This window comes from Urocitellus parryii, chromosome 11, assembly GCF_045843805.1.
Source record: "Urocitellus parryii isolate mUroPar1 chromosome 11, mUroPar1.hap1, whole genome shotgun sequence".
NCBI classification, from domain to species: Eukaryota; Metazoa; Chordata; class Mammalia; order Rodentia; family Sciuridae; genus Urocitellus; species Urocitellus parryii.
Genome location: NC_135541.1, coordinates 66,556,145 through 66,577,919, shown reverse-complemented (window position 1 = coordinate 66,577,919; position 21,775 = coordinate 66,556,145). Strand labels below are relative to the sequence as shown.

At 36.8% G+C, this 21,775-nt stretch overlaps 1 protein-coding gene across 1 annotated transcript in view; it reads right to left on the bottom strand.

Moving 5' to 3' along the window:
• The window catches only part of LOC113193008 (calcium-activated chloride channel regulator 4-like), a 29,149-nt gene extending 18,988 nt beyond the window's left edge, over positions 1 to 10,161 (bottom strand). The window contains exons 1-6 of the mRNA XM_026403320.2: positions 10,003 to 10,161; positions 6,053 to 6,193; positions 5,756 to 5,903; positions 2,814 to 2,922; positions 2,017 to 2,194; positions 1,369 to 1,587 (exon numbers count right to left, since the gene is read on the bottom strand). Of these exons, the coding sequence (XP_026259105.2) occupies positions 1,369 to 1,587; positions 2,017 to 2,194; positions 2,814 to 2,922; positions 5,756 to 5,903; positions 6,053 to 6,193; positions 10,003 to 10,161 (954 nt within the window). The remainder of the gene's footprint in view (positions 1 to 1,368; positions 1,588 to 2,016; positions 2,195 to 2,813; positions 2,923 to 5,755; positions 5,904 to 6,052; positions 6,194 to 10,002) is intronic.
• Positions 10,162 to 21,775: the final 11,614 nt, after the last annotated feature.

Genomic DNA, 21,775 nt, shown 5'->3' with positions numbered 1-21,775 from the left:
CTAGGCCATGGGGATACAAAGATGCATCAGACAAGGTTCTACTTCCTAGAAGAGCTCCCAAGCTAGTTGGGAAAGACACATTAGTTTCAATATAATATATAGTAAACAGACGTATTCACAGGCAGTGTTGCCATCAGAAGAGCATATAACAGCCAATAAATCCATCCCATCTCCTGAGTGAGTGCATCTTCCAAATTTTGTAGAATAAATATGACTAATCCAGGTAATGAGAAAATTTTTTTCTATTGGACTCTCAATTTCTGAATGACATGGACATATATTCTCAGAGTCCAATACAATGCTTTCTATTAACCAAATGATAATGGAATGAATGGCTACAGCTATATATTCTATTTTTTTCTCCCCACATGATAATATATTTTATTGCCCCAGGAGAACTATTAATGGCCTAACCAGACTATCTGGACCTCTACCCAGAGCTCAAATGGTCCATCTACTGCAGACCAGTCTACCCCAGCATTTACTGCAGCTCAAGTAAGTTTTGCAACTATTAGAACTAGATGGCCTGCTTCACAGAACTCCTGTAGGACTAGAGAACATATAACCATGGCAAAACAAAAGGGGCTCAGCTTGGACTGGTCACAAGTGCTCTCTACACTCCTAAGAGTGGAAACAGCTCAGCAGGTCAGGACAACAGCAAACTCAATCTGAATGAGCGGCAATCAAGGGCCCTGTGGTATGCTGGCAGGGTGAAAAGGGGCCTAAATGAGCTACTGGTTGTGGAAGAGAATCAGGCAGCCAGAGGGAGAGAAGTACCAGAGGAAAAGCTGGGCTCCCAGGAAGCAGCACACACAGGCCAGGTGGAAGCCAGCTGTAGGCAGAGGAGGAAGCAGGCCCTCACTCCTATATGATACTTTTTGTGTGTGTCTTCAAGTATAAAGAGGTCACTTGCACAGTTGATACAAATAAGATAAAGCCGCATTCAGAATTCTGCTGATTGTTTTTGTTCCTTGAACTGGAATGGGGTTTGGCAACCACTAACCCACTCTATTTCCATGTCTCAAGCGTTTTCAGTACAAGGACCATGGTTTAAAACAACTTCATATTTCAATGTCTAGTTTTAATTTTCCAGCTAAAGCCTTATATCTTCCCCTAGTAACCATCCATTTTCTGGGGAAAAACAGATATTCTTATGTTATTAGGTTATTAGAATATTCTTAACTCTTTTTTCATCTTTCTTTTACTACAGCAATGTTGTAACATCATGAACTCATGATTACAGGAAGTGATGGTATTTTATGTTACTATGTGATTTAGAGCAATCCAGGTACAGATAGAGTTCAGTGTGTTCTTAGCATTTGATTATTTCCATTCCCATATTGAGAAAATATGGATCCATAAACTTACAGACATGCTTCCAGACTTATCAAGAACTAAGCACAGAATTCTTTCACTGATCCTCAACAATGAGAACACAGGTGGAGGAGGTGGTGCTGCCATGGGTATAGTGTTTTTAAAATCCTCAGAATTGCTGATTACCTCCCAGGTACTTCTAAAATTGCACTTAATGTTTTGTAAACTTGGAGCTTCTTGGTTATGGTTTTCAGCATTACAGAACTCCAACACCTAAAAGATTAATGAAATAAAAAAAATAATTTACTATACCTTGCACTAAAAAACTCTAATTTCAAAATTGGAAAAAAATTAAAATATGTTCTGCAAATATACTTTTACTGAATAAAATGTAATTAATGAGAATCAACTAGCTTTACCGCAATAGTGATAATGATAACAGGTTACACTATTTGTGTGCTTACCATGTACCAGCCAATGTTCAAAGAACTCTATGTTATTATATTTAAGCCTTACTTCACCTGGACAGATCATTTAAAATAGGATATGTGGGTCTGGGAACATAGTTCAATGGATAAAGTGCTCATCTAGTAAGACCTTGGGTTTGACCCTTCAGCACCACAAAATAATAAAAATAAAAATGAATAAAACTAGAAATGCCCTTTGATTATAAATTCTGAAAACAATGATTGACATACTTACAGAATCAATGCTTTGCATGAACATTATGGATGCCTTTTCTGTTTGAACTTTATCAGGGAAGAATTGACAGTCCTTTTCATACAATTTTGTTGTAGAATTAGTTCTGCATGATCTAGTTGTACAACTGCCTCCTTGACACTTATAAACTCTATTTTTGCCAGTGATACCTGTGGAACACCTGAAAAATATGTGACAGTTAATTTTGAGGCATTTTAGTTATTACTAGTTTGCACTTGTGTGACAAGTTCCTATCCACAGGTGGACATGTATCATTGATTGGGCACCCAGTTTTAAGTGGATTCCCCAACCACTTTATTTTCTTGATCTTAAAATCAAGCAGATAGTCTTTTATTAACTGTGATGCTAGATTGACATTCTAAAATGACCTCTATTCATTTCCAGGAAGTTACTAATTGGCTTCTTAGAGCATTTGGTTTCTTATTCAGCCCACATTTAGCAGTACTTTTGTTTACTTTATACAAACAGAAATAATTTTGATCAATTTTGTAGTTAGTCCAACTATGTAGTGTACAATTTTAGTCTAAATGAGTTCTGGCCATTGTGGTAGACAGGTGTAAGATACATCAAAATGCCAGTTAAATAATTGCCATCAAAGTTATGTGTATTTTAAATAGAAAACCAACTGCACTAAGACGTATTTCCCTAAAAAGAGGCAGTTCTGTAATATAGCACCTGTTATTTGCAAAAATGAGACAAAAATGAATAATTGTGGTTTGAAATAAGGAAAAAAAACAGTTAAAAGTCTGATGTCATTAGGAGAATATAAGTATCCATGCCTTGTTGCTTCAATTTTCTTTGACGTGCCGCTGTAGAAAGGCTTCTCTTCGTTGTACTCATCAAACACTCCCCAGCGGAGATGAGCCCACTCATGGACAAACAATCTACCTGTAGGAAATTATTTCAAATGCATGATGATAATTCAGGTGAAAAATTTTGTATCTCAAAAATTTTAAGAAGATCTTTCCATTACAACATATATTTTTATTGAGGATTTCCATAACTCCTAATAGTTTTGTTTATAAAAGACCGGTGGTATTAGATGACTACACTGTTAAATAATATATTATATTTTTATTCCACAACATGTTAAATCAATGAAGCATCTATGGAGCATATGCTGTCATCAAAGTAGACAAATATTTGGGGTTTGGTAGCTTGAGAGCAAAAGATATTACATAATATAATGATTTATGGTTCTCTAAACTTCAACTCTACCAACAATACAATCAGATATATAATAATTAGTTTGTATTAAGATACCATATAATATAATCTGGAAATTTTGTCTAAAAATGCTCTTGAGAGAGTGATAATGAAAAAACTTAGAAACAGTATTATAGACCACAGAGAATTTTGGGGGTGTCAGAGTGAAGTGATACATTTAAGCACTAAATGTATAAAACAATAATTTTTTATTTATATACATTAAATGCAATATTGGGTATTAAAAAAATAAAAAATTAAGGACCTAAAAAATGAAAAGTATATACCTCAAAATATGGTTCTGGACAAGCAGCATCAACATCACTGGGGAGCTTGCTGGAAATGCAGAATCTTACTCTAAATCTACTAAACCTATTAAATCAAAGTCTGGATTTTAACAATATCCCTAAATTATTGTTTATGCAATAAATTGTAAAATTTAAAACTTTATGATTTTCTGAGCAAATGAGACCTGGCTCGTGGGAGTAGAATGATAACCTTCAGTGTGGGAGGGAAAAGCCCTCACATCAAGTACTACTACAGGATTTTGGTGAATTTTAAGAACATTTAAAACTCCCTTCATCTGTGACTATCTTCTAGAAAGTTCCACCCTCAGCCTTCTACCCTCCTCAAGTTACTCTAAGTACCATCCACACCTTAAAAGCAGTCCTTCTGACTTAGGATTCCATTGCCAGTGACATGTGTCATTTCAGCTTTTCTTGTTCTTATTTCTAATAGAATTTCCTCTCTCTCTCCCCCCCTCTTTCTCCTTTTCCCCGTGTGTGTGTGTATATACACATTTGCACTTTCAATATCTGTGTGGCAGCAACCAACCATACTGAGTTAGTTGCTGCCTGGTTGGTCCAAATGATCTTTTTATACACTATACTTTCGTAGTTGTTAATGAAATTATGTAGATTTTGAAGGCTCTCTTCCTCATCCTATTTTTCCAAAATCCTGTTGTTTTTAGGGCAAGGTTTGGAGAATGTGAATTTTCTTTTACAAACAGATACATCAAATGACATAACAAACTCCTGTCTAAGAGGAAGGGTGGAACTGTCAATAATAGAATAGATCTAAATTATGGGATATGAGGAAAGATCAAGAACAGAGATGGGGACACTGGATGTAAAAATTGGAAGTCTTTTCTATGATCAGTATAATGTGGACATGAATTTGGGTGATAAAACAAAAAAAGGTAGTGATTTATCATATATAAATAAAAAATTAATTAACAAATGGTAGTGGCTTCAGTTTGTTCACTCCAGGCATCTGGTAATTTATGGGAGTGAGGAGAGTGGCTAGAGATTCTTGACAAAAATGGCAGAAGCTTTGAAATAGCTACTATGGGAAATGAGAAAGGTAACTGAGAAGAGCCAAGTAAGAATACTGTTAAACAGACTTGAGAGCATAACTGAGCTTAGAAACTGTGTGTTTGTAATGATGCCAATTAGTATTATACATTTCTTAAACAGTCGGGAAACAGGTAACAGGAGCCAAAAAGAGACAGGCAAGAGCATACAGTACAGGAGATGTAAATTAAGTGGCTGGGGGATTGAGCTATTTGTATTTGTGGCTCAAGTGACTAGATTTGCTGAACATGTCAGGGTAGAAAGAAATTGCACTTAGGATGGTGTGACATTTTGGGGAACCAATGAGAGCAATTCTGGTCAGGATGATGTATGGAAGAAAGATAAGATTGGGATGGAAGGGATGATGGAGCTTTCAAGGTTGGAGAGAGGAACTGGTCCAGGTATTGATAACTAGGACTGGCTGTGTTGGCAGAGACAGAGATTAATGAACTTTCACTCAACGGGCAATGGGAGAGGCAATTATAGGGTATGGGGTTGCATGAAAGTTTTCACTGAATAGTGACATGAGAACTGAACTCTCATTTAATAGTGATTTTCATTTTTGTCTGGAAAATAATTGCTTTCATTCATCTGAATAAATAATCTTACATTTAGATTGAATTAGATTAAATTTCCATTTTAATAGGCCCAAATGATTAACTATAAACAATTTCATCTGATACAAGCAAGTAATTTAAATAATATCAGTAACTAATAGCCTATGAAATTTTCTCTTGATCAGTAACTGGCATCATGGCTCTCTCCATCTGGTTTTCAAGGAATTTACATGTGATTGGTTAACAGATGTGGAGAACTAGAAAACTGAAATCTAAAAAGTATGCCTTAGAAAACATTTGTTAATTCTGCTGTCAAAATTTCTGAAACATATCGACACTAGATTGTATAACTTTACATGGATTATGTAGATTGTGGTTCACAAAAATTCTATAAGGTAGAAACTCAACTGGTCACCATTTTGCCAGGAATAAACACAGAGAGGGTGGGTCACTTGTTTAACATACACTTGGCAAAAAAACAAAAACAAAAACAAAAAACAGAGGATCCAGAATTTGAACCCAAAGACTTTGGCTCCAAGATCTGTCCACTAAAGCTGGGAACAGAAATGCTTACTTAAAATGAGTGGTTTTAGCCAAATTTCCTACCTGATGATCCGTATTCATTTTGTTTTTTTCCCAGTACAAAGTCAGGGGTGAAATGAATGTACTCTGCTTTCTCTCCACATTCTGTGAACTGCCTGGTGTAGGGTTCATCTCTGCCTGGGAGGGCTGGTGCTGCAACTCTAACATCAGCCTGAGAATGTTTCAAAAGATCATTAAAACATGAAGAACACAAATGATAATATTTAGTTAGAAAGACTATGAGACAATCAGTTGTGATAAATCTGAGAAGCATCTGAGAATATTCTTTTTTTTTTAATTAGACAAGACTTTGATACTTACCTGATCATATTTCTCATGTTTTGGCCTCTTGTATTCAGGACTTCCTTCCCAATTCTTAGGAATTAATATAGAAACATTTTTGAAAAAAAATCTTTTCTGTGTGGCTTCAAATAAATAGGTAGATGCTGTAGTGACCATGTCCTATTTCAAAGAAAAACAATATGTGAGTATTGCTGAGCAAGAATGGACTGACAGAGCAGGACTTATCTCTGACATCTCTCTCTTGTACCTTTCAACACAAAAGCACTTGTCCGATGAACATTGTCTCTACCTGCTGTCCCATTTCTGCAACCTGTCAAACTCAGACTAATGCTTTGTCCTATACAGTGAAAGTGTTCTCAGTCTTCTGTTCTCTTACCCTGAAAGACAATTGCTTATGCTTGGTGTTTAGAGGAAATGATTAATTTGAATATGCACCTGGACTTTAGAGTAATTTTCTTTGTCTCAGTACTGTTGTTAGTACTTTCTGGTTCACAGGTTTTGGTTGATTTATGTAATACTCTGAAGTTTAATTACCTAATCTCTTTAACGAACCTTTGCTACACACCTATCTTGATGGTTGTCATAAAGATGGGATGGATTAGAAAATATTCTGCCCATAAGCAGTCTTAAACTGTTTGATATCATTACTAAAAATCTGAGTCAAGAACATCTTTAACGGATGAAGCTGAGGGGGACAGTCTGTAGGAATTGGTATGGGGCAGGTTTCCTTCCCTACCATATCCATGGGGGAAGCAACATCGTTGGGTGTCAATGGATGGGGTTACAGAGAAACCCATAGTAGTGGTAAATTTTTGATTGTGGAACTGTGGTTCTTCCACCAACCTGAAAATAATATCACCTAATATTTAGTAACATGATCCCAAATTTACAATGCTTAATAAGACAAATTGCCCCTCCACAGAGGGGAAGTCAATGGGTAAAATGCATTTATGGTGATTAATTTGACAGGACCAAGCCCCTGAATAATTGTAAAATCCTGAGTAATGAATGGTAATGGCAACTTCTTTATCAGCTCTAAGGACCCCCATTCTCACTGTCATTTTTTTTCAGGACAGGTTCCTCTGTGATTCATCTTCCTTTACCATAAGCCTACCAAAGAACTGTTGTTCAGGAATTCAAGGGCTCCTTCCGGGCTTTCTTATGTAAGAGAGTCCAATGTGCTGACTCACATGTACTGTAAGAAGTCAGCAACCTGATTGTTTCAGAACCATAGGATCAGTCAGAAGGCCAGAGTTCAGAGAACTGAAGGCCCAGTGGACTGGCTGAGAATTAGGAAAACAGGCTTTGGAGAGCTGAAGAGTAGGTGCTGACCTAATTCAGATGAAAGAATTGTCTGTGTTTCCTAAGGATGCTTCTCTTCATTTGTCACCCCCCCACCCCGCTTTTTTAGTGGGTGGTGTGATATTTAGGTCTCAGCAGGTTGTCACATTCTGTTCAAATGATGGTTCTCTTTTCATATGGGAAGAAAGTATATTTGTTGGTTCAAATTGAGTTATGGATTGAACAGCATTGCTATGTATGATTGTGTGAGTCACGAATTGCATAACTCTAAGGGATTGTGTTTACTTTGGAGTTTCAATGGCCCAAGTGGGCTGTTTTGAATAGTGGTGGACTCTGAGGTTATGGAGGGGAACACTTGCCACCCCCTGGGGTATCCTGAACTAGCTCGTAATTGTTCCCTAAGATTTGGAAGCAGGAGTCCCATAATATTCCTTCTAAATTCTTTCTCAGAGTTCCTACAATAATCTAGTGTTTGCAGAAGTAATTACTCTCATACCAAGAATAAATATTAAAACACAGAAAAAGGAAACTTGAAAATTGAACATCTCAAATATCCATAAGAATGGGTTTAAGACCACATTGGTTTATAAGATTTTAGGAAAGAACATGTTGGTTTGAGTTTTTGCCATCTTATTCAAGCCAGAACTCAAAAACAGGTCTATCAGTCTTCAGCTCATGAGCAGGATCTCAGTTCTGATTATATTTAGTGTGACCTGGGAAAATTTTTCTATCTTTTCTGAACACCAGATTTCTTTTCTGTGTAATGTGGATGATAATATTTCACTCAGTTACTGGATGATCTAAAAACAAGAACTTTGTAGAAAGCTAAGAAAATGCAAGAACCATTGTGAAATCTAGGCATGTCTGCAAGGACTTTAATTTACCTTTTAGTTTTCAAAAGAGGACCATGTTAAGAAACTTTTTAAACTCATCAAAGCATTCTATCAAATACTGATTTCTTAGTTCAGAAATGTTTAAAATTGAATGTACAGTTTTGTTCTGTACACCAAGACCTTACAATTAAGATTTATTTGTGCTATCTGCTCTTCCAACCCATATTTTCAACTAAAACAAATTTTTATCTTTTCTGGAATTCACCAGGTACCAATAAACACCTGTATGCTGCAACAAAATTTATAGGGAATGAATAATAAATAGTAGCCATGGAATCACCAAAGAAGACTTTTAAAGATGAAAATGAGGACACAGTCCTGGAAATGAATACAAGGAATGAGTAAATGTAGAAGTCAGAGAAAGAGAGAAACAACTCGCATCACCTGTAAGCCCAATCTCTATATTACGTGGTATTTTATGGTTGATAGAAAGTTTAGAAAATTGCTATCCTTCATTTAAGATTGGGATCTTTCTCTTCTGTTTGCACTCAGCTAGTGGATTCATATCCTTTACACATTGAGGACTCTCAAATTTTTACCTGCACACAAATTTTAACCATAAATTCATTTTCCTGCCTTCTCCACTTGGGTGTCTAATAAGCATCTTAATTTCACAATGCCCTAAACTAACTCCAGATCTCCCCATTGCTGACCATTCTCCACTAACAGTTGTTCCTTCCTAATTGATGATAGTTCATCCTTCCTAGTGTTTAGACAAAAGTCTAGAACGTTTCTTGAGTATTACTTTCCTTCCTAAATTCCTCTATCCCACACTCATCTAAACCATCCGGAAATATTGTACATTTTACACTCAGACTATGTTCAGAATCACACACATTAACTATCTCTACCACAATATCTCTTTCCTTGTCACCATCACTGCTCACCTGCCACAGCTTCCTACTTGGGTCCTTCTATACTTCTGTGATACATCAGAATTTAACAGGATGAGTGACAAGTTCAAATCCTCCACCATTTCCATCACCCCACAGTCAGAGCTATCTCAGAACATTTAGGAGAATGCCAACTCCTCTGCTCAAACTTTCCTGTTGAATCACATCTCATAGTAGTTACCAGAGTCTTTCCAGTGGTCTGGGCTCTGTTTCATCTCCAGTTTCAGCTAGCTACACCCTTCCTCCTGTTCATCCACATCTTTTCCTTGGTCACAGCAAGCATACTGTCACCTCCATGCTGTGCCCAATCCACAGGTTGTCAGTGGGCTCTTCCCTCACTCACCTCCATCTCTGCTGAGATGTCACCTCATCACTGAAGTCTTCCATGATGATCATACATGAAACTAACATGCTCCCCTGATTCCAGTCCCACCCACACTCTGTACTCCCTCTCCTGATATGGTATATTCTGAGCGACCTGCTAACATCTGACCTGCTGATTTACTCATTTTTATTAATTAGATCTCTGAAAAGAATACACACTCCATGAGACCAGGGGCCTTTTCCTTTCATTCACTGCTCTTTCCTCTAGCATACCATGAGTTAAACACTTATTTAAAAAGAGATAAGTACAACTACTAATTTATAGAGGAGGACACTGAGGATCAGGGAGGCCCTGTGCCTTATTGTAGGTGTTGTGGTAAGATTGGGAAGAACCCCATCTAGAACCTCTACCTTTCTCTGCACATCCCAACATTGTCCTCACTGCACCATACTGCTTTTGACCTTCATGGAGCATTCAGAGTTTCTATAACAATTATTCACCATTAACATTTTTTATTTTCCATAATTCAAACAGAAGAAATTCCATCTATCTTACCTTTAGTTGTTCAATTAGTTTTCCATCTTCTGGCACACCAGGATCTATAGCAATGACCAGGTCTTCATAACCATTGTCATTCAGCCTCACAAGGGAAGTGTTTGACCTCTGCAGCAGGAATAGGACTAAGAGGGAGACCAAACCTCTGAATAACCCCATTGTTCCTCCCTGGTTCTTCAAAAGGTTTCTTTCATCTTGTGTCTCTCCATCTATATATACCTCTAAAAATTATCAGTGTTGACTTATTATGGGATGTTGACTGTTTAAAGGTCAATATTACATATATGGGAAAATATTTGACATCAGTTTATGCAACAGTTTTATTGTATGTTACTGTAAAAGTGATCAAGAATCATAATAGAAATCAGATCTTTCTATAAAGCGCACTGCCAATTTTCCTTTAAGATATATTTTTATTCTTCCTAATTTTGGTTAATTTCCTAAATATAAACATAGACTATATTTTATGTGGAGTGGAGTGTGAAAATTCATAAAAATTTTCAGTAAAATGAGCAGACACTGAAATGCTAATGCTGCTCTTCAGTATTACAGAGCAACTGAATTATCTAGGTTATTTATCATCAAGGAATAATGGTGTAAATAATGAAAGAAAATATAAGATCACTAAATATAAATAACCTCAAATTAGGTAAAATACATTTGAAATCCAAATTAAAGAACTTAAGTTTTAATTATAAAGACTTTTATAATTAAAGATTTGATAAAGTCAAGTTATTAGCATTAAATTTTAAAATCCTGTCCAGTAAAGAATGCAAAGAATTTGTTTTGATCCAAGCATATAAAAAAGTCCTGGTACTTTGCTGATTACTTAATTACAGGGAAAATAATATTAATTGTAAATATTTATTTATTCTTTACCAAAGGTGCAGATTCATTCTCTTCATCCTCATGACAATTCTCTAAAGTAAATATATACACTATCTTATGTATGGAGAATCTGAGGCGTATAGAGTTTAAAACTTGTTAAGATCACACAGCCAGTGAATTTCAGAAGCAGGATCTAAACCTGGCATTCTTATACCATTAATCACTCCATAATGAGGCAATGTAGTTTTATGAGGCAAATAATACAGTAATTTTTTTAAAATAGGAGAAAAGAGGTCAGGTTAGGAGTTATGATGATAAATCCAGGAGTCTTGTCCTAAAGTAGAAGGAGCTAGAATATATCAGAACCCCCCAAAAGACTGAAATAGACTACCTTCAATAGTTCAGATACAGGATACTATGTTGGATTGTTGGCCACATTCCCAAGATAGAGGCTTTGTCACTTGTGCCTGGACTTTGCCTTCTCAGGTGGCTCCTGTGCCCTCCTTCCAACCCCTTGGGAATCTGGCAGGATAATTCTACATTCATAGAATCACTGTGTTGTAGAAGATTCTGGTCAGAGCTGTTGCAGTGGCAACTCCAGGGAAACTTTGAAGTAGGTAGAGGATGGGGTATTAACAAATACATCTTATGCATTCTTTCCCTGGTCCTATCCTGAGCAGCCTTCCAATTATTCCACAAATCTCTCTCAACTTACTTCAAGCAAACCAGGTTCATTCTGAGCCTCAGGAGTTGGTGCTTAGGAAATTGTTTCGACCAGTAGATTGACTGAATTACTAAATGACTTATCATATAAGCCCAAAATAATGACACATCACAATGCCTCAACAGAAGCTTATCCAAGGTCTTTAAAACACTGGAGACACCTGGAGGACTTGAATTCTCTCCAATGTTTAATGGATTAATTTATTTGAGGAGGTACTATTTCCTCCTCAATAAATGTGAGAAAGTCTTTGTAATATTTTTGTAAAGGAGAGACTTCCTCTTTGCCAAAGTTGATGGAGAAATCTCCCTCTGAGCACCAGCCCTGAGCATATGAAGCCTGGTGAATACTTATAACAGGCCCCTTCTACTGATTCCTCATATCATAGGCAACTTGGAATTGGACTTCACCTATGCTCCATCCATCTCCCTGGTGGAGAGGGAAGTGGGGAGCTGCTCCAGTGCCCTCAGAGGCATCCCTGCTCATGACTAGTCCACTTTTCACATATTCCCGAGTGGCTGGTGCAGCTACAAGCCCACTGTCTCCATAATGTAGGAGTATTTTGGGTTGTTTGAAATGGTTTGTTCCCTTGATTTTTAATATTGTTTGTGTGTCTACCCTCTATCTGAATGTATCTGAAGCAGCAGAGTTTCTACACTATAAACTTATAGTGTCCCTTTTGGTTTCTAGTACCTCACAGTTTAGGGGGAGCCAAGTAATATAGCAACCTATGTAAACAATACATAGCAGTAAACTAAGTGCTTTGTTCCTATTATGACATCTATAATGTTAATTTTCACAATAAACAGAAATGGTATGATCATTGATTTCCATCATTAAGTGATCATGTATTATATATCTGGCATAAAATCATATTATAGGTGTTATCTCTGGCTTCTGTAGTATTACTTAGAACTACAGCCTTACTGGTGTGGTTTGGCATTATATACACCAATTAGCACTAAGATGTTAAGAATAGAGTTAATTAAGAGGAATGATGAAGGCATGGGAGGGCAGAAAATAAATCGAAATTTCAATAGGTGAATGTGGAAAGTGCAAAAGTGATGTAGAACATGAAAATTAGGTGGAGGGATGAGGAAGAAATAAAAGTAAAAAATTAAAAGAAGAATAAGAAAAGAACAATAGAACTTGACTGTTAGCAAGAGAAGAGGGAGAAAGAGAGACAAGGGGAACAGAATTTTGAAAAAGACAATACAACACAAAATCAAAATACACTAATCAAATACCCTAACCCTCGGCAGGGCAAGAAAAAATGACTAACTTCAAATGCAAGAAATGAGAAAACAGAAACAAATATGTATATGTATAAATATCCATGAATTATTCAGCATGCTAAAAAAATCCAAAATACAACAACAAAAAAGAAATGATTCAAAATTAAGGGACTGTTTACATTGCAGTGGACAAAAAAGTCAATGAGAATATAGGTTCCCCTTCTGTACCCAACTGCCAACAGTCTTTCTTTCCATTTCTTCCATGTGGCTTTTAATTTTTTTCTTCCATCTGAAGTTCTCTTTTCATTTACCTCTCTACCACAGCACTTAGTCTGGGAAATAGCAGAATGTCTGGTAAATAGCAGGATTCAATATGTCAGTTCACTGATGGACAGATAGTCCTCAGTCCTAAGATCCCTGAACTTCAGAGTTAGTAAGACAAAAGTTCTAAACATGAGAGCTGCCATGAATTCAGCACTAGGTACGTATAGGAACAGGGCCTAAACTCTGCCATTATTTAATGGAATCCACAAAATACTTGGAGGTTGGCACAATTGTCCCAGTTTGCAGATTACAATACTGTAAGTCTGAATCCAAAGTGTTCTTTTAAATTTTTAAAAACATTTTTAGTGTCATATGTACAAGGTTTAAAATATGAAATAGTTCTATAATACTTATAATAGAATTTAACAATTACTCTACAAATAAAGCCTCTCTTGGCTTCAAACATACTAATTCTTCTAATTTCCACTTCTCTATACTGTACTTCACAGTCAAGATTCTGAAAGAATCTTTGTTTACTCTCTTTATTATTTCTTTGTGAGAATTGCATTTATTAAGTTCACTGATCACTTTGTGTTGCTAAATTCACTGTCCATTTCTCAGCATTAATCACAACAGTCACTTGCTCTTTTGTGCTTGCTTCCTGTTCTGCCTATGACCCCACAGTCTTGGAAAATCGCAGTTGTCTTCAGAAGTCCTTTCTAGCCATTTGTTGTTGTTGTTGGGTGTGGGGATAAGTCAAGGGACAGCTCTTCCTCCCTATTCAATCTCAAAATACATCTATTAGTGTATGAAAATGGCAACTTCAATTCATCTGAAATTTTTTTACTTGGGCTCCTTACTGAACCAACAAACAAGCATTATAGAAGATTTACAAGATTGAGATTAAAGTGAATACATAGACAATGACACATGACTCTGCAGTACAATAGGGGATTGGGCCAGAAGTCTGTAATCAGTGCCACCAGTGTGGAATGAGTGTCACCATGTCACAAGAGCTCATAGCTTTCAGCTTTCTGCCTATTAAAATTACTAGGCTGAGGACAAGGACCACTCTCTACCACATGAGGAAATTCCTTGTGATTCCACCATGTGGCATGATTTCTGTGATTGTACGGGCTTTGCTCAGGCAGCTTAGATGTATTGAAACTGCATCTGGCAGAAACTGTGATTCTGGGGTAGAACTGGTGAGAAGTTCTATGCTCAGTAGTATTCATAGTGGTTCTGTTTTCCCCATGGAATCTGGACTAATGAAAGGAATTGGCTGTTATGCAAATCTGGTGCTGTGGACTAAATTATAACAAAATTTGGTAGCTTAAAACATTAATTGTATTTTCTTCATGATTCTGTTTATTGACTGGGTTTAAATGGGAGGTTCATCAGATCCACTCACACCAGCCTGTGCAGGTCCCAGGCGCACAGCATTCGAGGCAGACACCCACCACAGCCCAGCCTCTGGTGCAGGACCACCCCTTCTGACCAGTAGATTACCACAGGGAGGTCAAGCCTGGTGGCCCAGAACCATCCACACCAGCCTGTGCAGCACCCAGGCTCACAGGAATCCCGGTTCATCCCTCCCCGAGTAGGGCAGTCACCTGCCAGACCCTAGCCTCTGGTGCAGGATCACTCCTTCCAGCCAGCAGACTACTGGGGGAGGTCAAGCCTGGTGGCCCAGATCTACCCACACCAGCCTGTGTCCATCTCAGGTGCACAGTAGGCCCGGTACACCCCCAGGTGGGGCAGACACCCACCAGAGCATAGCCTCTGGGACAGGACTGCCCCTTCCAACCAACAGACTAAAGAGGGAGGTCAAGCCCAGCAGCCCAGATCCACCCACTCCAAAAGCCTGTACTATAGAACATCCTCAGCAAAATATTCCAAGAAGAGAAAATGAAAAACAATGATGAAAATCAGCAGAGGGAGGGATTACACTAAAGGAAAATCTAATTAGAGGAGAAACCAAGTTCCGTTAAGTACCAACATAAGCAAAAATGGCCGGGAATACAAATCATGTCTCAATAATAACCCTGAATGTTAATGACCTACACTCACCAATCAAAAGACATAGACTAGCATATTGGATTAAAAAAAAAAGACCCACCGATATGCTGCCTACAAGAGACTCATCTCATAGAAAGAGACATCCATTGACTGCAGGTGAAGGGTTGGGAAAAATCATACAACTCACATGGACTGTGGAAGCAAGCAAGGATTTTTCTCATATCAAATAAAGTAGACTTCAAATAAAGTCAATCAAAAAGGATAAAGAAAGAACACTACATACTGCTCAAGTGAACCATACACCAACAAGACTTAATAGTTATAAATGTATATGCCTCAAACAATGGAGCAGCTTTGTTCATCAAACAAACTCTTCTCAAGTTCAAGAAGCAAATAGACCACAACACAATATTTTTTGGGGAAATTTAACACACCTCTTTCACCACTGAATAGATCTTCCAAACAAAAACTGAACAAAGAAACTATAGAACTCAATAATACAATCAATAACTTAGACTTAACTGACATGTACAGAATATTTCATCCTTTAATGAACGAATACACTTTTTTCTCAGCAGCACATGGATCCTTCTCTAAAATAGACCATATACTGTGCCACAAAGCAACTCTTAGCAAATATAAAAAAGTAAATATATTACCCTTCATTCTATCAGATCATAATGGAATTAAATTAAAAATCAATGGTAAGTAAGAAATAAAATCCACTCCAACACCTGGAGACTAAATAATATGCTACTGGAATGAACAATGGGTTACAGAAAATATCAGGGAGGAGATTAAAAAATTTTTAGATGTGAATGAGAACACAGATACAATATATCGAAATCTCTGGGACATTATAAAAGCAGTTCTAAGAGGAAAGTTCATTGCACGAAGTTCATTCCTTAAAAGAAGAAAAAGTCAACAAATAAATGACTTAACATTACATTTCAAAGCCATAGAAAAAGAAGAACAAATCAACATCAAAAGCAGCAGAAGACAGGAAATAATTAAAATCAGAGCTGAAATCAATGAAATAGAAACAAAAGAAACAATGAAAAAATTGACAGAATAAAATTGACAGACCCTTAGTCATGCTAAGGAAGAGAAGGAGAGAGAAAACTCAAATCACTAACATACATGATAAAAAGGAAATATCACAACAGACACTACAGAAATACAGAAGATAATTAGAAAATATTTTGAAAACTTGTACTCTAATAAAATAGAAAATATCAAAGGCATTGAAAAATTTCTAGAGTCATATGATTTGTCCAAATTGCATCAGGGTGATATACACAATTTAAACAAATCAATTTCAAGTGATGAAATAGCAGACACCATCAAAAGTCTACCAACCAAGAAAAGCCCAGGACAAGACAGATACACAGCTGAGTACTACAAGACCTTTAAAGAAGAACTAATACCAACACTCTTCAATTTATTTCAGGAAATAAAAAAAAGAGGCAGCACTTCCAAACTCATTCTATGAGGCCAATATCACTCTGATTCCAAAACCAGGCAAAGACACATCAAAAAAAAAAAAAAAGAAAACTTCAAATGAACATAGATGCAAAAAATTCTCAATAAAATTCTGGCAAATCGAATACAAAGACATATAAAAGACTGTGCACCACCATCAAGTGGGATTCATCCCAGGAATGCAAGGTTGGTTCAACAAATGGAAATCAATAAATGTAAATCATCATAGCAATAGACTTAAAGATAAGAATCATATGATCATGTCAATAGATGCAGAAAAAGCATTTAACAAAATACAGCACCCCTTTATGTTCAAAACACTAGAAAAACTAGGGATAACAGGAACATATCTCAACATAATAAAGGCTATCTATGCTAAGCCCCAGGCCAACATCATTCTAAATGAAGAAAAATTGAAGGCACTCTCTCTAAATCCTGGAACAAGCCAGGAATGCCCTCTTTCACCACTTCTATTTAACATAGTTATTGAAACAGTAGCCAGAGCAATTAGACAGACAAAAGAAATTAATGGGATACACATAGATAAAGAACTCAAATTGGCACTATTTGCTGATGATATGATTTTATACCTAGAAGACCCTAAAAGTTCTACCAGAAAACTTCAGGAACTAGTAACTGAATTCAGCAAAGTAGCAGGATATAAAATCAACACCCATAAATCAAAGGCATTTCTGTATATCAGTGACAAATCCTCAGAAAGGGAAATGAGGAAAACTATCCCATTTACAACAGCCTCAAAAAAAAATAAACTTGGGAATCACCTTAATGAAAGAGGTGAAAGATCTATATAATGAAAATTACAGAACTCTAAAGAGAGAAATCAAAGAAGACCTTAGAAGATGGAAAGATCTACCTTGCTCTTGGATAGGCAGAATTAATATTATCAAAATGATCATACTACCAAAAGCACTATGGAGATTTAATGCAATTCTGATCAAAATCCCAGTGGCATTCCTCATAGAAATAGAAAAAGCAGTCATGAAATTCATCTGGAAAAATAAGAGACCCAGAACAGATAAAGCAATTCCTAGCAGCAAGAGTGAAGCAGGTGGCATCACTATACCAGACCTTAAACTATACTACAGAGCAATAATAACAGAAACAGCATGCTATTGGCACCAAATTAGACTGGTAGACCAATGGTATAGAATAGAGGATACAGAGACTAACTCACAAAATTACAATTATCTTATATTAGACAAAGGTGCCCAAAACAAGCACTGAAGAAAAGATAGCCTCTTCAACAAATGGTGCTGAGAAAACTGGAAATCCATATGCAACAAAATGAAATTAAATCACTTTCTCTCATAATACACAAAACTCAACTCAAAATGGACCAAGGACTTAGGAATCCAACCAGAGACCCTGCATCTAATAGAAGAAAAAGTAGCCCCTAATCTCCATCATGTGGGATTAGGCCCCAACTTCCTTAATAAGAGCCCTATTGTGCAAGAATTAAAACCAAGAATCAATAAATGGGATGGACTCAAACCAAAAAGTTTCTTCTCAACAAAAGAAACAATCTTTGAGGTGAATAGAGAGCCTACATTTTAGGAGCAAATCTTTAGTCCTCACACATCAGATAGAGCACTAATCCTAGGATATATAAAGAACTCAAAAAGCTAAGCACCAAAACAAAATACAAACAAACAAACATAAAAACCCAAATAGCCCAATTAATAAATGGGCCAAGGACCTGAACACACACTTCTCAGAAGATAATATACAATTAATCAACAAATATATGAGAAAATGTTCATCATCACTAGCAATTAGAGAAATGGAAATCAAAATCACTCTAAGGTTTCATCTCACTCCAGTAAGAATGGCAGCTATTATGTATACAAATAACAATAAATGTTGTCAAGGATGTGGGGGAAAAGGTACACTCATACACTGCTGGCGGGAATGCAAATTGGTGCAGCCAATATGGAAAGCAGTATGGAGATTTCTTGGAAAATTTGGAATGGAGCCACCATTTGATCCAACTATCCCTCTCCTCAGTCTATACCCAAAGTACTTAAAAACAGCATACTACAAGGACACAGCCACATCAATGTTTATAGCAGCACAATTCACAATAGCTAAACTGTGGAACCAACCTAGATGCCCTTCAATAGGTGAATGGATTAAAAAATGTGGCATATATACACAATGGAATATTACTCAGCAATAAAAGAGAAAAAAATCATCACATTTGCAGGAAAATGGATGGAGTTGGAGAAGATAATGCTAAGTGAAGTTAGCCAATCCCAAAATAACAAATGCCGAAATGTTTTCTTTGATATAATGAGGCGGATTCATAGTGGGATAGGGAGCAGGAGCATGGGAGGAATAGACAAACTCTAGATAGGGCCAGAGGGCTTGGAGGAGAAGGGTGGGGGCATGGGGTTATAAATTTTGGTGGAATGTGATGGGCATTATTATCCAAAGACATGAATTGGTGTGAATGTACTGTGCATACAACCAGAGATATGAAAAATTATGCTCTATATGTGTAATAGGAATTGTAATGCATTCTGCTGACATATATAAATAAAAAATAAAATAAAAAATAAATGGGAGGTTCATTTGCTGGTTATTCTTGAAGTTTAATGATTACAAATGGGAAAACATCTAGAGGTTTGTGCATTCCTCTGAGGGCAGGTATTTATATTGTAACACTGTGACTGGCCAGCTTCAGGCCATCATCCACTTGGATGGCTGCTGCTACAGGTTTTTTCTATTCAGGAACCCTTCAGATAGCTGATTGGTACAGAAGCTGCTCCTTCTCACATAGGGGTGACTGTCTTTGTTACTGGGAAACTTAGATTTACTTTCTGTTTCTAGATTCCTAATCAGAGGTGATGGGCCTATGGATCCGATCTACTCAAATCTGATACTTTTTCTTGATTATGGAGACCAACCATAAGATCATGAAGGGTGCTTTGTAGTTTTAATGGATCATATAGAGACCTTACACAACTGGTGCTATTGCTAGTTTTTCCTGCAGCATAGGTAGGGCTGGCTTTGTGAGTATGGGGTTCATGCAGTTGTTTAGAGCTTTGTGCTTAGAAGGCTCTGAACTTGGTTTCACTGTTTTTGTCATTACTTGAAATTTTGCTGTTGTCTTGAAATTCTCAATAATTTTTAAAAAGAGGCCTCTTGTTTTTATTTTGTACTGGGAAACATAAGTTATTTTCCTGTCCTGACTATAATAATAACAACAATCATTCTGTTTTCTTATTCTTGCTAATTAACAACCCATTACTTAAGCAGTTCTGATAACAGAACTAAATCAGAGCCTGATCTTGGAGGGAATAGCCCAGGACAGGGACCCACCTGAGCCTAGTAATTGTACTGTCATATTAGAGAGGGAAATAACCATGCTGATAGACTTTGCCTTCAGAGCTATCGTGTGGCTGGGTAGGAAGGAAAATGGGAAAAGTCTGATTATTACATAGTATCACAATTTCTAACACAGAATCTCAGACCTTCATTCCTCTCTTTGTAAAAGTCCAGGGGTCCAACACCCCTTTCCTACATTTTCTCCACATTGACCTGTATCTCCCTAGTCATTAGAACTGGTTGAATAGATGCTAACCTTCCAGAAGAATTCCCAGTGCAATAGCCGTTCTTCCTCAACAGCATAGCTCCTGTTACGGTATGGATGTGAGGTGATCCCCAAAAGCTTACATGGGAGACAATGCAAGAAGGTTCAGAGGAGAAATGTTTGGCTTTTGAGAATCGTAACCCAATCAGTGAATTAATCTCCTGATAGGGATTAACTGAGTGGTAACTAAAGTGATAGGGTGTGGGTGGGGGAGGTAGGAATTGGTGTGGCTTTGGGTACATATTTGTATCTGGCAACTGAAGACTTCTCTTTGATTCCCTCTGCCACACACTCAGCCTCAATGTTCAGCCTCACCTTGAGCCCTGAAGAATGGAGCCTGCTGCCCAGGGACTGAGACATCTGAAACTGTGATCCCCTAAATAAACTTTTCCTCCCCTACAGTTGTTCTGGTTGGGTCCTTGCATCACATGGGCGTAAAAGCTGACTAAAACAGTTCCCATGTGCCCTGCTGCACAACTCATTTTCCTCTTAATGCCATTAGAGTAAATCAAACCTTTTCAGTAATCAGGAGACTTCTGCCTATTTTATCCTCCCTTGATCTTTTGTACCCAATTTAAATCAAAGGCCCTTCTTTTGTCACCCTTGTTAATCAGACCAAATAAATTATGCCAGGTCAGAAAGTCTAGTTGATGTTCAAAGATTGTTAGGAGTGACTCCTGGATTCAGCTCATATGACTTTCATTTTAGTTAGCTTCCACATCAGCAAGTAATACTTGCCAAAGCTATGTGAGATAAGGATGTAAATGAATGGATATGACCTTAGTTTCTCTCAAGTTCCTCTGGTTGCCGAATTATGGCAGTAAAACTCAATGTGCAATGTGAGAAAAACATCAGTTGGACGATAAGGAAACTATTCTTGTAAATGGGGACTCATGATAGGCTTCTGAATATGTGGAACCTGCTCTTCTCAGCCTACATTGTCACTTTCATTGGTTTTATTCATCAATATGTTTTCAACTCCTAGGCTGTGACTCTGAGTGATGAATGAAAATGTTTTTAATGTATTTTATTTTCTTTCTCTGAAAACAAAGTCAATATACAGTAGCTTCAATAACTCCTATGAAAAAAGAAATAGTACATGGGTAGGCATGGCTTTTTAAGGGAAAAGATATATATATCTATACATCTATATATATATATAGATGTATAGATATATATCTTATATATCATATATATAAGATACAAATAGTGGTACTTAATTAAATATATATATATATATATATATATATATATTAATTTTTTCTAGTTATTGATAGACTTTTATTTCATTTATTTATATATGGTGCTGAGAATCGAAGCCAGTGCCTCACACATGCCAACAAGTGCGCTACTACTGAGCCCCAGCCCCAGCCCCAAAGAGGTATATTTTTAAATCGAACTAAATTAGGGAAAACTATGGTTAGATAGGTGGTATCTGATTTTTTTTATTACGAGTTCCTTCCATATTTCATAAATTGCAACAAACATGATTGTAGAAATTTCAGTGCTATAGTGGAGCTTTTAGGTGAATATGATGCCATCAATTTATACCAGTGGCACCAAACCAATTTTTACAATTATCATTTATTTACTTTTTGTACTTTAAATACT